The 18,285-nt window shown below is 38.3% G+C and overlaps 2 protein-coding genes across 6 annotated transcripts in view; both read right to left on the bottom strand.

Moving 5' to 3' along the window:
* tuft1b (tuftelin 1b) overlaps positions 1 to 4,742 on the bottom strand; it is a 30,998-nt gene extending 26,256 nt beyond the window's left edge. The window contains exon 1 of the mRNA XM_061741790.1: positions 4,531 to 4,742. Within this exon, the coding sequence (XP_061597774.1) occupies positions 4,531 to 4,596 (66 nt within the window). The 5' untranslated portion in view covers positions 4,597 to 4,742. The remainder of the gene's footprint in view (positions 1 to 4,530) is intronic.
* Positions 4,743 to 13,731: 8,989 nt separating this feature from the next.
* The window catches only part of cgnb (cingulin b), a 42,863-nt gene continuing 38,309 nt past the window's right edge, over positions 13,732 to 18,285 (bottom strand). For 4 of the 5 annotated variants that reach the window (XM_061742284.1, XM_061742283.1, XM_061742285.1 and 1 more), the window contains 3 exons: positions 17,500 to 17,608; positions 15,918 to 16,081; positions 13,732 to 15,001 (listed from right to left, as the gene is read on the bottom strand). In XM_061742284.1, coding sequence (XP_061598268.1) covers positions 14,869 to 15,001; positions 15,918 to 16,081; positions 17,500 to 17,608 — 406 coding nt within the window. In that variant the 3' untranslated portion in view covers positions 13,732 to 14,868. The other variant, XM_061742288.1, reaches the window with a different exon arrangement.

Below are 18,285 nucleotides of genomic sequence, written 5' to 3'. Positions count from 1 at the left end.
TCCACCTATCTCCCAATCACCAAGTCAGTATTGTTTCTGAAGCTCCACCCTCCACCTATCTCCCAATCACCAAGTCAGTATTGTTTCTGAAGCTCCACCCTCCACCTATCTCCCAATCACCAAGTCAGTATTGTTTCGGCATCCGGGTTGCCAGCTCGGCTCCAATTATCGCAGCAGCCGCTACGAACGTGTTGGATGAAAAACCTGGCAACCTCTGGTCGGGGGGAGGGTACACGCCGCTCAACAATATTTTGAAAATGACTGCAGTACCAGTTTTGGACATTTCTTACGGACAGCTCCTTTAAGTTAGAAATGTAGCTAGAGGGTGTCCTTTTATGTTCATAATGTGTTTTAACACATCAGAGCAGCTGCTCTTCATATTGCAAAGTTCAAGCGAAGCAACAAACAGGGAAATCCAGCACTGACCAAGATGTTCATGTTTAACAAACAACTAAGGAAGATGAATAAATATTCTCATTTTAACCCTTGTGCTGTCTACGGGTCAAGGAAGGAGGAAGAGAAGAAGGGAGGAAAGAAGGAAGGAAGGAAGGAAGAAAGAAAAGAAGGAAGGGAGAAAAGAAGGATGGAAGGAAGGGTGAAAAGAAGGAAGGGAGGAAAGAAGGGAGGAAGGGAGAAAAGAAGGAAGGGAGGAAGGAAGGAAGGAAGGAAGGAAGGAAGGAAGGAAGGAAGGAAGATGGAAGGAGAGAGCAGGAGGAAGGAAGGAAGGAAGGAAGGAAGGAAGGAAGGAAGGAAGGAAGGAAGGAAGGAAGAAAGGAAGGGAGAAGGAAGGGAGAAAACAAGGAAAGAAGGAAGGAAGGGAGAAAAGAGGAAGGGAAGAAGGAAGGAGAGAGCAGGAGGAAAGAAGGAAGGAAGGGAAAAAGAAGAAAGAAAGGAAGGGAGAAAAGAAAAGAAGGAAGGGAGAAAAGAAGGATGGAAGGAAGGGTGAAAAGAAGGAAGGGAGGAAAGAAGGAAGGAAGGGAGAAAAGAAGGAAGGAAGGAAGGAAGGAAGGAAGGAAGGAAGGAAGGGAGTAAAGAAGGAAGGAAGGGAGGGAGTAAAGAAGGAAGGAATGAAGGAAGGAAGGGAATAAGGAATAAAATAAGGGAGAAAAGAAGGAAGGAAGAAAGGAAGAAAGGAAGGAAGGAAGGAAGGAAGGAAGGAAGGAAGGAAGGAAGGAAGGAAGGAAGGAAGGAAGGAAGGAAGGAAGGAAGGAAGGGTGAAAAGAAGGAAGGAAGGATGGGAGGAAAGAAGGAAGGAAGGAAGGAAGGAAGGAAGGAAGGAAGATGGAAGGAGAGAGCAGGAGGAAGGAAGGAAGGAAGGAAGGAAGGAAGGAAGGAAGGAAGGAGAGAGCAGGAGGAAGGAAGGAAGGAAGGAAGGAAGGAAGGAAGGAAGGAAGGAAGGAAGGAAGGAAGGAAGGAAGGAAGGAAGGAAGGAAGGAAGGAAGGAAGGAAGGAAGGAGAATTAGGTCATTTTGACCCAAAGACAGTACAAGGGTTAAATGAATAACGCTTCAGGAACCAGTAAGGATTATGTGTGTCAAGTTATGTGAACAAGGTGTACAAGTTGAGCAGTAAGTAGGGCAGCTGTGGCCCCCGGGGCTTTTCAGGAGTCTGGCAGAAATGCACTGACATCATTCAGACTGGGATCAGAAAGAATGAACCGAATATTTTCTTTATTTGTTATAAGTATCATTTCACTGCCAGTGTGTTCGATACACCGTGCATGTATAATTGAATCCAAGGACATTTTTTTGTAAATGTAACATATTAAGTACAACACAAACTTGTCATCGATGTGAAAAGAAGAAAAGATCCTGATCAAGTTTTCCAAATGTGTGTACATGTAGAAGAATGTCTACAGAACAGTTCAACACCCACTAATGAGCAGTTGTTAACTCAAAGCTGATGTTGAAAGTCTTCATCTGATGCTAAATTAAGAAGAAGAAAAAAGGATGATAGAGTTGGCAGGTTAACTGAGCCCAGGTTTTAATTCAGTGATCCAATGAGAGGCTGCTCTAATCCCTTTTATAAGCAAATCAGTCAAATTCATCTGAAAACTTTAACGAAAACACCATGTGATTGGGAATCATTATAGCCCCAAGATACAAATAGATTTAAAAAAAAAGACCTTTGTCGCCGTTTTTATATAATAGGGGTGATATAATACACTACACAGGACACAGGCTCCCAGTTCTGTCCATATCCATAATTATTTCTCATATCAGATACAAAAGAGAAAGAAAAGCTCTGTAACTAAATAGAATTAAATGAATCACCAATATTTTTTCACAGAAACTGAACATGAGTGAAACATGAGCGTCTGGATAAAGGCTGATTTATGGTTCCGCGTTACACCAACGCAGAGCCTACGGCGTAAGTTACGCGGCGACGCGCACCGTACGGCGTAGGCTCTGCGTAGATTTAACGCAGAACCATAAATCAGCCTTAAGACCAGGACTGTCCATGAAGCTGACGTGGGAGCTCCGGGGAGACTGTTACATCAGTCAGGCGTTACAATCAGTAAATATTAGTAAACACCACTGTCAGGGCCTAAAAGCTGTGTTTTCTAAACAAAAAACTTTCAAAAGTGTGTCAGTGTCACACATCAAGGTGAACAAGGTGTACAAGTTGAGCAGTAAGTAGGGCAGCTGTGGCCCCCGGGGCTTTTCACTAGTCTGGCAGAAACGCACTGACATCATTCAGACTGGGATCAGAAAGAATTAACCGACTGTTGTGTCTTTATTTGTTATAAGTATCATTTCACTGCCAGTGTGTTCGATACACCGTGCACATATAATTGTATCCAAGGACATTTTTTTGTAAATGTAGCATATTAAGTACAACACAAACTTGTCATCGATGTGAAAAGAAGAAAAGATCCTGATCAAGTTTTCCAAATTTGTGTACATGTAGAAAAATGTTTACAGAACAGTTCAACACCCACTACTGAGCGGTTAACTCAAAGCTGATGTTGAAAGTAGGGTTGCCACCCGTCCCGTAAAATACGAAATTGTCCTTTATTTGAGAAAAAAATGTTGCGTCCCGTATTGAACTAATACGGGCCGCAATTTGTCCCGTATTTTCATTAACGCCCCATACACAAGTCTGTCACACAAACATCTAAATTTAACAATAATGAACAAAATAAAACACAGAAAACATTAAGGCCAGCAAAATCTTTGATTGTGTAAATGAACTTTTACGCCATATTCTAGTTGAATTATTGAAATAAATGAACTTTTACACCATATTCTAGTTGAATTATTGAAATAAATTAACTTTTACACCATATTCTAGTTGAATTATTGAAATAAATGAACTTTTACACCATTTTCTAGTTGAATTATTGAAATACATTAACTTTTACACCATATTCTAGTTGAATTATTGAAATAAATTAACTTTTACACCATATTCTAGTTGAATTATTGGAATAAATGAACTTTTACACCATGTTCTAGTTGAATTATTGAAATAAATTAACTTTTACACCATATTCTAGTTGAATTATTGAAATAAATTAACTTATACACCATATTCTTCACCTGTAGCTATATTTTACATCTGGGCTGATGTGGACATACACAGCATAGGAGGATATTTCAGTTTCTAGTATGGTTGTCTGTCTATACAGTCATGAAAGTTCAATGCTATTAAAGCACTTTAAACTTTAAATCAAAGCGTTTTGTTTTTTTCATATAAAATAAACAGATTTTTATGCAGTTTAGAAGTTTTGGGGCTTTTTTTTGGCGCCTGTGCTGCTGAAATCGGGGCGTCCCTTATTTCTATTTCTGAAAGGTGGCAACCCTAGTTGAAAGTCTTCATCTGATGCTAAATTAAGAAGAAGAAAAAAGGATGATAGAGTTGGCAGGTTAACTGAGCCCAGGTTTTAATTCAATGATCCAATGAGAGGCTGCTCTAATCCCTTTTATTAGCAAATCAGTCAAATTCATCTGAAAACTTTAAGGAAAACACCATGTGATTGGGAATCATTATACCCCTTAGATACAAAGAGATAAAAAACAACCTTTGTCGCCGTTTTTATATAATAGGGGTGATATAATACACTACACACAGCACAGGCTCCCAGTTTTGTCCATATCCATATTTATTTTTCATATCAGATACAAAAGAGAAAGAAAAACTCTGTAACTAAATAGAATGAATCACCAATAATTTTCACAGAAACTGAACATGAGTGAAACATGAGCGTCTGGATAAAGGATGATTTATGGTTCCGCGTTACACCAACGCAGAGCCTACGGCGTAGGGTACGCGGCGATGCGCACTGTACGTTGCGAGTCGCCGCGTAACCTAAGCCATAGGCTCTGCGTCGATTTAACGCAGTACCATAAATCAGGCTTAAGCCCAGGACCGTCCATGAAGCTGACGTGGGAGCTCCGGGGAGACTGTTACATCAGTCAGATGCTACACCGCTACAGTCAGTAAATATTAATAAACACCACTGTCAGGGCCTAAAAGGTGTGTTTTCTAAACAGAAAAACTTTAAAAAGTGTGTGACACATCACTCACGGTAGTGTTGTTGCCCTCCTCTCTTCTCTTCTCTGTCTGTCGACCCGCGACGCCGCAACCGCTCATCTTCTCATCGCCAAGTGGAGACAACACAAAAAAAAAAAAATACTAAAAAATTTGGTCGGTCGAAGGTTTATTTCTTATAAAAAATACCCTAAAAAAACTCCCGGATAAGACAAAAATGTAAAAAAGAAGTTATCTGGACACCCGGAGCGTGTTCCGCTGCGTGTGAGTCTTGGCGGGCTGTCCAGGTGAGTTAAATGGAGCGGACCCGCAGGTCTGTGCAGCCTACACATGTCATTATATGCAAATCATCACACAGGTTCGCCCCAGGCTTCAAAACTGCATACTTTTATTTGAGGCTAATTATTGCTTCCTTTTTTAGTACAAATTTTGCTCTTTTTCTATTTTTAGCCTCTCTTTTTTGTTTTGAATTAGTTGAATATAAATGTAAATGTAAATGTACTTTATTTATATAGCACCTTACATCGACCTACAGGCAGTACTCGAGTTATAAAAAAAAAAAAAAAAAATCAGGGGGGATGGTGGATTTTATCATATGGGGACAGATAATTTGTGCTGATTACAAATAATATAATATATTACAAATAATAGCAGTGACCAAAACACCTGCAGAAATACTGCAGGAATGACATAGCAGCAGTTAAATGCAGCCTTCTGTAAGCTTTAAATATCCACTGGGCTTACATCAAATACATCAAAACACAACAATAAAAAACAGTTTTCTGAACTTATCAATATGACTCTGTCCTTCACAGGATAAGTAAAATGGATCACTGCAAAAACTCAAAATCTTAACAAGAATATTTGTCTTATTTCTAGTTAAAATGCCTCATTTCAGTAAAAAAAATCTCATTACACTTAAAACAAGACTCATCACTGTAAAAAAACAACAATTTTCACCTGTTTCAAGTAGATTTTCACTTAAAATAAGTAGAAAAATCTGCCAGTGGAACAAGATTATTTTGCTTGTAACAAGAAGATAAATCCCATTGGCAGATTTTCTTACTTATTTCAAGTGAAAATTTACTTGAAACAGGTGAAAATTGTCAAAAAAAAGTTATTTTTCTGGTGATGACTCTAAATGTGGAAATAGCAGTAAAACCACATTCTTTGATGAAATGACATAAGGGATGGAAAGGGGGGATGGCAGTTTTACAGGGGAGATGATTTTGACCGTTTTTATTTCAGGGGGGATGCCATCCCCCCTCATCCCCCCTCATCCCCCCTCATCCTCCCTCATCCCCCCTCAACTCAAGTACTGCCTACAGGTGAACCAAAGTCCTTTACATAACATACAATCAGCAAAATAAAACAAGAATAAAACATATGAACATATAAAACATCAAGTATAAAAAGTGTCGCCACACTACTGGTATTAAAAGCCACCCTGAATAAATACGTTTTCATTTTAGATTTAAAAAGGGCCAGGTCAGAGATTGCACGTAACTCCCAGGGCTGATTCCAGAGCCCGGGGCAACTGAAAAGGCTCGGCCCCCCCAGTGCTTCTTTGACTGGGGCACTTCCAACAAACGTTGGTTGGAGGATCTCAGAGCTCTGCCATGCTCACGTACCGTTAAAATCTCTGATAAATAAGGAAGGGCAAGGCCGTTCAGAGCTTTAAACACAAACATTAAAAGTTTATAATCAACTCTAAAGCGAACAGGCAGCCAGTGAAGGGAATAGAGGACTGGGGTGATCTGCTCTCGTCTAGGTGTGTTTGTTAAAGGAGCATGAGGCAGGATTGAGGCAGGATTTATGAAAAAAATTTGTATACGTTTTAAGTTTTCTAGTAATAATGTCAGATGAAGCGTTCCAAACCAAAAAGAGTGAGCCCTCTAGTGTATCTCTCGTTGCTTTGAACAGGCTGTGTGCTGCAAAATGTGCTGCAATTCGGACTCCAAATTTCCCGCACTGTCCTGCGGATGTGACGTCAAATGACGCTGCATGCACGTTCTCCCCGTTCTCCCGTGCCGGCTTCACTGTTGGCTGCAGTACCCCCGACGGCCGTCGTGGTGAAGGGTGGCGCTAGAGAGTCTCATTTCTTAAAAGGAGCCTCAAGCTCCTTTAAAAGACGGGCTGCTGCATTTTGAACCAGCTGAAGACGGCTAAAAGAAGATTGGGCGATGCCAACATAAAAGTGCATTACATATGAACCATTAAATGGTTCATATGTTGTTGCTGAACTTACACACAACCATTGATTTATTCATCAAGTAGCCTACATCTCAGGGGTGGCACAAGCTGCAGAGATATGATAAATAGTTAATTAATGAGTCAGTTTCTTCAAGAATTCAAACAACTGAACTGTGTCTGACCTCAAGAAGGTGATGTGAAACTCTGTGAACTCGGTGAACCGTTGCATTTCGCAGGTAATCTTGTAATCTTGATCCAGGGATCTTGTTCCAGAAGGATCCCATGTGCTGTCTTTTTCAATTTTGGTTTGTTTCATAAAATTCTGTTTAACTTTATTCTCAAGAGTTTCCAACCCAACACCACTGACAACCTTTGTGAACCTGTCAATCTGCTGCTTCCTCTGCACCGCAGATCATTCTGAGTCAGACCTCCAAATAGTATGTCTGATAACAGTCCCACTACTTCCTGTAAGGCTTTTTTTACCCTGAACACTTTTATTATTGGTGGCATATATCTTGAAACCATGTGACATCCACCCTGACACATCAGCGCAGAGACCTGTCCTACTTTTAGAATCAGACGATAGCTGTGACAATGTGAGCTCATTACTGAATAATGGATCAAACTGGTCCAAAATGAACAGTGCCCTAAATAAAAACTTGACAAAAGGGGGGGAAAAAAAGTATTTTTTTCTGATTGTGAAGATCTTAAGCAGTAATGATCAAATCGAGCATTAAAGCTATTTTTAGGAAATACTTAAAAAAAAGACATGTTGTTTTCCTCTTTTTCTTCACAAGGGAGGTGTGGTAATACATCACATAAAAGGGCATTATTACCCTATAAAAAAGAGAATGAATCTAATCCCTGAAGCATAATCCTCCTTTATTATTCTACTTGAATACTTCCTGTCAGACTGACATGAAGAAATTCCACTTTAGATCTTTGTCTCCAATGAAAGTTTCACATTGTTCTAATATTTGTTTTGTCACACCCGCATTAAAGCTGGCACTTTGTCCCCATTACAGACACACAATGTCCTGATGTAAACACAACACGTCTAACTGGAGTGAGAAACCCCTCGGGTCAATGCAGACACTTTGTAAGATTTACACACATTTTTAAGGCAGCTTGTTTTCTAAGGACCAGCCCAAAGTAAATATGCAAGAGATTCACTGCTCATTCAGCTGTTTTCAGTAAGTAAGTAAGTAAGTATACAGTACGTAAGTTATTTCAACTCATTTCATCCTCTAAAAGGTTCATAAAATTGTAATACATCATTAAAACAACTGAACTCAGTCCAAAATTCCTCTAAAAATGTTGAATAGAGTGTGAAAAATGAACGTGTGTGACGTATTATTGAAATGTTATAATCTTCTTTGGGTGCTAAATGAGTGTAGGTGCTGAACATATCAAAGTGCTGAGGTCATCACTCACAACCAGCACTTACAGAAGCAAATACTCACTTTCTCACAGGCCAAAGATGTATATCCATGCTACTAATTACATGGTGTGCATCTAAGCAAATAATCATTTTTCAGTTTGATTAAAACCCCATCATTAACTGCATGCTATAAAAGTCTGCTGGACCTAATTTGTGGACAGTACATTTGAAGAAAAGGAAAAACAAAACAAACACAGTGATGGGTAAAGTAAAAGAATTCCCAGGAAGCCAAAGGGAAGGCGGAGAGGTTGGAAGAGGTGGAGCTGTAACAGCTTGATGTCTCGGGTAATTACAGTAAACCATCTACGGATTACAGACTCTGTGTCTCTGGGTGGAAAAACTTAGCTACGGCTTAAAGAGGGACGCTGTTGACCTGTGACGAGGAACTCTGATGGAGAATATATATTTTAGTAAAGGAAAACAAAAGAAACTAATCTGAGATATACAGGACTGTCTCAGAAAATAAGAATATTGTGATTTTCTGTAATGCAATTACAAAAATAAAAATGTCATACATTCTGGATTCATTACAAATCAACTGAAATATTGCAAGCCTTTTATTATTTTAATATTGCTGATCATGGTTTACAGCTTAAGAAAACTCAAATATCCTATCTCAAAATATTAGAATATTCTGGGAATCTTAATCTTAAACTGTAAACCATAATCAGCAATATTAAAATAATAAAAGGCTTGCAATATTTCAGTTGATTTGTAATTAATCCAGAATGTATGACATTTTTTTTTTTTTTTAAATTTCATTACAGAAAATAAAGAACTTTATCACAATATTATAATTTTCTGAGACAGTTCTGTAATATTTCATTTAAACCTAAACACTTCTTAATGCAATGTATATAGCGTCATGATGAAGTCTAATTTGAAGGCTATTTGAGTTCTAATTCATTAAATAATCACTTACTTTGAAAAGTCAAGCGTCTTCTGTGACATTTACTGTACGACTTACAGAAACAAATTCAACCGATTTTGTTTTGTGTCCTTACTTACTTGGTTCATAATCAGATGGCTTTGATAATCCACCAAAGAGCTGGGAACAGTTAGGTGAGTAGAGTAAAACTATGAATCTAAACTGTCACCCTGGTTAATGGGCTTCTCTCAAGTGAAAAGCCTATAGAAAGGAGCACTTAGGTCCCGGAGCCTATTTCTCAGACTCTGAACATTTATACATAATAAAATACTCTTTGACATAAACCTGTGGGCTTTCTGACTTGTTTAGCAGAAGGAACAGAACATGCTGTGAAAACATCTCTGAAGATGCCACAGAATCTAGCCTTGATCTTGTGTTAGTGTGTTCCTGCAAACGTGAACTTACCTCAGGCTTATCTGTATTTTAAACTGACTCCAGTGTGTACTTGGTCTGCTGTTAGTGTCTATACATTTGCAGCCCATCATTATCACTTAAAGACATGTGGACTCATCTCTGTCATAGACAAATTCATGTTGAGAACACTTGCTCTTTAAATACAAATCCATCATCTGCAAAACAAGCCAAACTTCAGTTTTGTTTAGCGTCACTTGCATGCTCCAGGATAACAACAAGATATACAGGACTGTCTCAGAAAATTAGAATATTGTGATAAAGTTCTTTATTTTCTGTAATGCAATTAAAAAAACAAAAATGTCATAGATTCTGGATTCATTACAAATCAACTGAAATATTGCAAGCCTTTTATTATTTTAATATTGCTGATTATGGTTTACAGTTTTAGTTAGTTAGTGATTTATTCCGAATTTATTCCGAGTTTAAGATTAAGATTCCCAGAATATTTTTTGAGATAGGATATTTGAGTTTTCTTAAGCTGTAAGCCATGATCAGCAATATTAAAATAATAAAAGGCTTGCAATATTTCAGTTGATTTGTAATGAATCCAGAATGTATGACATTTTTGTTTTTGTAATTGCATTACAGAAAATCACAATATTTTAATTTTCTGAGACAGTCCTGTATACATATGCCTTTTCACAAGCAGTTTATTTGGATTTTCAGTCTATAGTCATTTGGTTCCAAACTAAATATACATTCAAGGGGTTCTATGTGTGCCAATGAGTTACTTTTCTAGTAGTAAATTCCTTTGGTCAAAGGTCAAGCAAATGGGAGCCTCTTTACATCACATGGGTTAAGGGTGCGACCTCTGTACCAAAGTAAAACTCTTGGCTGCAGTGACCTGGGTTCAGGCTCCACGTTGCAACTTTCCTGTCCTTTCTCACCACCAATTAAAGAATAAGACATGTTTTCAGTTGCACTTTTGAAACCCACATTCAGAACAATGAAGACAGACTTTTCTTCAAGGTCAGTGATCAGCAAGCAATGTAAAAGAAAAGTCCAGAATGTCAGGAGCCAAAGTGAAGGCCTTGGAGCTAAAGAAAATCTCATGAATGCTGGGTCTCATAAAATAGTTACTCCAATAACTGTGCAATCTATGCACTAATTAGAACAAAATTCACTCAAATCTCTAACTCGGATGCTGAATAAAGACATTTAATATCTAAGCATTTTACAGTTTAACTATGGATAAACCTGCATGTAATATGAAGCTTTACTTGTTGACAAAGGGATACAGGACATTTGTGAAGTGGTTTTTCCAGTTGTGGGTGTTTATTTTCTGGTTTTCTTGTTATGAGGAACAACATGTTGACTATAAGTGATATCTTCTCCCCTAGAGACACAAGCTGTTATAATACTATACCTAGCGGACTCAATCTTTAAGAACAGTTACAGTTGCTACCAGAAGTTTATCACATCTGACATGAATGTTGAGGAAATGTTTCATTTTGTTGGTTGGTTTGGATTCCACAAGTAATTGTATTTGTAAGATGACAATAGATTTTGTTAGAGAATAAGCTTTGATTCAGTTAGTTGGTATTGGGTCGTTTTGCCTTTGAACTGTTTAAGGTGGTTGAAACGTGTTGGGGATCCCTCCACAAGCTTCTCATTACAGCTTCCTGGACTTTTGGCTTGTTCCTCTTGACAGAACTGGTGAAGCTGAATCCAATTTGTGGACAAAGTTGCTTCTGCATACTATTAAATGTCTCTGTTACGCACCGAACAGTCTAGAGGTTCAGGAGTAATAGTAGAAATTTCCCGGGAAGGGAAAAAGATGACGGCTGGGAGTGTAAACGCAATTCAAGTATTTTATTAACAAACAAGGACTCAAACTGTTAACACAAAACAATCCTCCAAAAAACCGAGGTCAACAAGGATTAACCATTTAAAAAAAAAAAACAATCCACTCAAAAGGAGGGACAACCAAGCACGATAAGGAAAACTCAGGAAAAAACACCAGTTTCTAGGAACCAAATTAGGCCCTGTCCCAATACTCCCACTACCCCTACTTTTCAGCATTACCCCTAAATTTTGCGCGTTCCCGTGAGGGTAGTGGTGTCCCAATTCCTCTTTTCACCTAGTGGTAGTGGCTTAAACGAGGGCTAGTGTTTATGAATCTGGCCCTACGGATCGAGGGTTTTCCGATGTTCACTAGCTGACCTAGGGCCAGAATGCTTTTCGTCATCATTTGCGGCGTGAATCAAAAAAAAAAAACAAACATGGCGGACATTTCTTATTTTTTAGTGAATAAAATCAATATTTTTAGTTAGTTTCTGCATAAAAATGTGTTTTGATTACATTTCTAGCGAGAAATATATATTTTACTTTCATAATATTCACTCAGTGAATGTACATAATCACTCACTTTCCCGTTGTTGCGAAGTCTTTTTCAAACCTCGCCAGAATAAAGGCTGATTTATGGTTCCGCGATACACCAACGCTGTACCCTACGCCGTAGGCTCTGCGTCGATTTAACGCGGAACCATAAATCAGCATTAAACTCGCTACACACTTGTAGGATACGCCTAAGTCAATAACACTGGCAGAACGCAAGGTGGTGAGACAGCGGTCTGGGGAGCACTGAAGCTCCACGGACACCAAACACCGCAGACAGCACCGTCCACAAAGGACAGCCACCCGGCAGCTCCCTTATAGCAGTCTCCTGATTGTCACACCTGCGAAGCCTCCTGATCTTTGATGGGCACCAGCTGCGAGACACTGTCCCAGCAGCTCCTGCAACAACCAGAAAAAGAAAACACACACCCTACGGCACGTAACACCCCCTCCCATAAGAATGAACCTCACCCCATTAATCCACCGCCAATGTACTCAATACATTTATTATGGGAGTAGCCTCACCCACGGGACAATGCATCTGCCACCACATTGTCTGCTCCTCTTTTGTGGTGGATAACCAGGTTGTAGCTCTGGGCCAGGAGAGCCCAACGCATCAAGCGCTGGTTACTGTTGTAAATCTGGCTCAAAAAAACAAGTGGATTATGGTCAGTGTACACAGTGACAGGGAATGAGCTTGACTCGAGTCGACATACACCTCAAAGTGTTGTAAAGGCAGGAACATCGCTAGTGTCTCCTTCTCAATAGTAGAATAGTTCAACTGATGATGCTTAAACTTTGAGGAGAAGTAGCACACTGGATGATTCACACCATCACTGTTACCCTGTAATAATACTGCACCGGCCCCAGTTGCACTGGCGTCCACCTCAAGGCTAAAGGGACAGTCTCCCATAAGTTTTCTAGAGGATTGAGGTCAGGGTTTCGTAATGGCTTCGCCAATATCTCCACCTTGTTTCTTCTTAAGCAACTTAGCAACTAATTTGGAAGTAGCCTATGCTCGGAGTCACTGACCATTTGGAAGATTTTTACAAACCCGCTTTTAAACTTCTTGATTAATGTCATGAGATTTTGCTTCAATAAATCTGCAGAAAATTCCTTCTCCGTAAGCATGTTGATATTTGGGATACAAAGGCTATAGCGGCGTATATTTTCAAAAGGTCTTACCAACGCCGCTTCAGTGCATACTGAAGCGTTGCTCCATTGGCTACCCGTAAAATTTAGAATCCAATTTAAAATTGTATAACTTGCGTATAAAGCCCAAAACGGCTTAGCTCCACGTTATTTGCAAGACCTGATAGTGCCTTATGTTCCTGGCAGAGCTCTCCGTTCTCGGAGTGCAGGTTTACTCGTAGTTCCTAGAGTATCTAAATGTAGATTTGGAGGGCGGGCGTTCTACTATCAGGCACCATTACTATGGAACCAACTTCCAATCTGGGTTAAGGAGGCTGACACCACCTCCACTTTTAAGACCAAATTTAAAACCTTTGTTTAGTAAACCTCTAGTTAGTGTTAACTCTAGTGTGTTAGAGTCAGTAGTCATAGTTGCAGCTATAGAACAAGACTATAATATAGGATTAGGCAGGTATAGAAAATGGATGAATGGAAGTAACCAAAGAAGAATAAAGCCTGTTTCAGTGCTCGTTTAACTTGTTTTAAGACTGTCTTCTTACATTTAAAAAAAAACAACTTATTTTGAAGATGTTGAACATTTACTTAACCGTATCAAGTTGAAATCTGACTGTGGTCCTTTCGTGCATGTTTTTCTCCAAAATGTTATGCACCTTTTTTGTGTTTTCTCTCTGTAAACATACTGAAATGTCTCCAAAACAGGTACAATGTGCATGATTCAAATAAAGAAATAAGAAGACTTCCCCAAAAATAAAGTATATATATATTTTGTTTCTTTATTGTACACAAAAGTACAAATTTTACTTGAAAATTTACTTCAAAATTTTCGGGAAGCTTACAACGCTGTGTGCACTGCACGTCGAATGTTACCTGCACTTTGGTACACATATTTAAATCTAACTGCAATCGCTCTTGGAACCCTAAAATGCAATAAAACAAGAAGTAATTTGGGATTGTTTAGAGAAAGATGCAGGCTTAAGAAAGCACATCAAATCTTACTTCAGTTATTACAACGATAGTAGCAACTTACAAAACATGCTGTGAAAACACGAGGTGAACAATCAGACATGAAGCTAATTTTTAAGGCATTTGAGAAAAAACGTGCACACGAATCAAGTTAATACACATTGGTATATTGAAGCAAATAATAGTAAAAAAAAAAAAACAGGAAAAAAAACTGTTACAGGCAGAAGTTTCATCCTCCAGGATACTTAATGCTACAGTTTGTGTATTTGATTGTCTTCAGTTTTATGTATCCAATACAGTACACATAAACAGGCTCCGGTTTTTTTTTGGCCCAAAATTGTTACATTCAAGAAATAATTAAAAAAAAAAAATTTTTCATCACATTTAGTACGAAGACATGCTCAGAGTTGCCAACAACACTCACAGATATAACTTGTCATGCACAAGCAACCACAATATGTAAATCGCATTTTGGTTGAGAAGCAAAATCTGCTGCATGACCTGAACGTAAACCATGAATATAAACCGTGTTACAGCAATGTCCTACAGGACATCACAGGAGTAACTATTCTTATAAAAACTGACATGCAGGGAGCCTTAAAAAAAAACAACAAAAAAAAAAAAAAAACAAGATGCAAGTTGACGCACATGTTACTGGCTGTAATTCATTTTTTTTAACAAAACAGAAAATAAAAATCTCAACAGAGATAAAAGATGGCGGAAGTGAAAGAATCGTAACCACAGCAGATGGTTGAAAGAATGCGGTCTTCTGTCATTCTTCCAACCTGCTGCTGTACTAAAAATAAACCACTGGAGGAAGAGTTGGAAGGACACAAAAACATGTCCACATAAGTGAGCCTCAGATGCCCGGAGTACTTTCTTCTGGAAAAGAAACCCAAACTAAACAAAAATTCATAGGTATTTCTAGGCTTGTTGCCGTCTTCTTCTAGCAGTTGGTGGTTTGTAGGTGGCTCTCGTTCAAGATGGCGGTGATGTTGCCATCATAGAAACCATCTTCTTCTTCAGAGCTTAAAGTGGAAGAGCCCAGAGCTGAGCGATGCGTCTGCTGTGACTTCCGTCTAAGATGAGACAACAGAAAGTCAATCAACACTCAAGCACTTTTTAAAGATTTCATTTTTTTTTTTCATAGGTTTCATAAAGTGTAGCTCACTGCATCTGGCTTAGTTACTACAGAGCTCCATCTAGTGTAAAGAAGACTCAGATACCAGCAGTACTCGAGTTGTAAAAAAAAAAAATCAGGGGGGGATGGTGGATTTTATCATATGGGGACAGATAATTTGTGCTGATTACAAATAATATAATATATAACAAATAATAGCAGTGACCAAAACACCTGCAGAAATACTGCAGGAATGACATAGCAGCAGTTAAATGCAGCCTTCTGTAAGCTTTAAATATCCACTGGGCTTACATCAAATACATCAAAACACAACAAAAAAAAACACTTTTCTGAACTTATCAATATGACTCTGTCCTTCACAGGATAAGTCAAATGGATCACTGCAAAAACTCAAAATCTTAAAAAGAATATTTGTCTTACTTCTAGTTAAAATGTCTCATTTTAGTAAAAAAAATCTCATTACACTTAAAACAAGACTCATCACTGGAAAAAACAACAATTTTCATCTGTTTCAAGTAGATTTTAACTTGAAATAAGTAGAAAAAGATTTTTTTTGCTTGTAATGAGAAGATAAATCTTGTCCCACTGGCAGATTTTTCTACTTATTTCAAGTGAAAACTTACTTGAAACAGGTGAAAATTGTCAAATAAGTTATTTTTCTGGTGATGACTCTAAATGTTGAAATAGCAGTAAAACCACATTCATTGATGAAATGACATAAGGGATGGAAAGGGGGGATGGCAGTTTTACAGGGGGGATGATTTGGACTGTTTTTATTTCAGGGGGGGATGCCATCCCCCCTCATCCCCCCTCTACTCCAGTACTGGATACCAGAACAGAACCAGAGGCCTTACTTCAGTTCTCCTTCCAGCGAGGAGACTTTGGCCTGCAGGGCCTCCTGCAGCTCCTGCTGCTCCTCCAGGTCCCTCAGGATCTTCCGACGGACGCCCTCCAGGCGCTCCACCTCCCCCTCGCTCTCATCAACCTGCCGTTTCAAGGCCTTAACACGGAGGGACAGCTGGGGAGGAAGAGGAGGGGAGTTAGAGGGCGACGGACAGGGTCAGGGGTGAAGGGGCAGGAGACAGACGGGCCGGGGCTAAAGGCGTCCAGCTGACGGGGTTAGTGGAAGGGAAGGGTCTAAATGCTAATACAGTAAAGACAGCAGGAGATGGGAACTCAGGGAGTTTTCTAGTGACCAAGTAACGGGTTGGATCGGGAAGAGAGCAGATTAGTCTTAAACAAAGCAATCAACTAGTGTTCAAACAATGAATAAACAGTAGGTGTGGGTTAAACTTTATCTGCAGATAATCTTTATGGCACAGTTAAATTGATATCAATCTGGCACATTAGAGAGAAGTTAGAGTCATGAAACTTGAGCCTGCATCAATAAAGTAGGCAACACTTTGGAGTTTAACATAATTTCAAATTTTCCTTTTCTTCTCTCGTTTTTATTGAATGTTAATTTTTTTTTTTTAATATATATATTATTAACATACAGTGCAAACAACGACAAAAGACAACATCAGTATGTGTGTGTGTGTGTGTGTGTGTGCGTGCCGTGTGTGAGTGTAAATAAGATAATTAAAATAGATCATAAATTGAGAATATTAATTTTAGAGTAAACAAATAAATAATTATTTTATTAATTTATTATTTAATTATTTATTTGTTTAATTTCAAATTTTCTGACATCATATTTACTTTAAGGTAAAGAAATTAAGTAATTCTTGTCGTGTCTTTAGTGTCTTTGAGTGTACTGCTTTTATGATTTGTACTAATGTAAAGCGCTATACCAATAAAATGTATTATTATTATTATTATTATTATTATGATCCTTATTCTTGTTGATCAAGCACCACGATAAATTCATTTTACTTTAATGGCAATTCAAAAACTGTGGAGATCTTGCAGCCTAAATCTTCTCTTTTATGTGCACTTTTGTCATTTGTTTTGGGATTGTCCTGGTTGCATATTTTTCCTCATGGGATCTGGCATCCCTGGCTTACGTTGCAGCTAAACCCTGACCCCACCTTGAAATAGATGCACTGATTTGCATCTGCACATGTAAATTCTGCTTGCACAAGCAGAAAGATGTTTTTGAGAGAGTGAAAAAAGAAAAGGAAAATTGCAAAAGCTCTTCGTATGCATGCTCTTTCTAATTTCTATTTACTGTTTAATCAAATTGTGTAACTCTTAAAATGACAGAAAGCTATGCAAACTGATTATACTATATTTTAAATCAGTTTTGAAGCTTTGAAAGTCAGGGAGAGCATAATATGGGTCTTTCTAATTAACAAATAATGATTTCCATTTTTTTCATTTCAATTTTCACTTAATTTTAAACTTTTATTTCAAAAAATAAAATCGAAAGTGTCAGCATTTCCTGTTTAACCTGTGACGCTCTATAGTAATGTGGATGAAATCCATGTTATTCACCTGATCCCTCTGTTCAACATGTTGGCTTCTCTCCTGGTCTAAAGTGACATTTAGGTCCTTCAGTTTTCTCTCCGTTCGTCTCTGAGACGCCTGGATACTGGCCTTCTCTCTGTAAGGAGGCAAGGGAAAAACATTAGGGTACTTTCAATTTGTTATTTTTTTTTAATTCTTAATAGGAATGACATTAAAAAAGGGCCTTCAAACACGTTTCATCGTTTTTCATGGAGGAAAGAATACAGTTCCATTAAGATGCAGGTTTGCTGTGTAAATAAATGAAATACTTCACAGCTCAAGCAAACTTCAGAAGTTGGGTAGAAACTTGGAAAATGTTTTAATTGCAGTGCAACCATCTTCGAAAATGAAATACAGCACTTCTTTATCACCCGCACACATTTTTGACATTTAAATGTGATTTTAGACTAAAAGTTATTATTTTATTACCAGATTTTATTGCTTTACGTTTTAGAGCTTCTCACATTGCAATTTTTTTTGTTGAAAAAAAAAAAAATAAAATCCTGAGCAGTAAGTTTGATATACGATTCTTTTTGCGGATAATAGATCTCCATGATTATGGTCTCTGGGCCCCTTGCCCCATCCATCTCGTGAGTGCATTAAACTTTGGGGTCAAACGTGAGTCTGACAGCAGCAGCTGGGACATCATGCAAGAACGGCTGTAAAAGAGAAGAATCCCGGTGCTGCAATGGTGCACTCAAACGTCAGGCCTCAATAAGACTGAAATGCTGTCATGCATTAATAAACAGTTCAATGAACTATTACAATATTGTA

This window comes from Cololabis saira, chromosome 15 (genome assembly GCF_033807715.1).
Source record: "Cololabis saira isolate AMF1-May2022 chromosome 15, fColSai1.1, whole genome shotgun sequence".
NCBI classification, from domain to species: domain Eukaryota; kingdom Metazoa; phylum Chordata; class Actinopteri; order Beloniformes; family Belonidae; genus Cololabis; species Cololabis saira.
The sequence above is the reverse complement of the archived record's forward strand: the minus strand, read 5'-3'. Positions and strand labels throughout refer to the sequence as shown.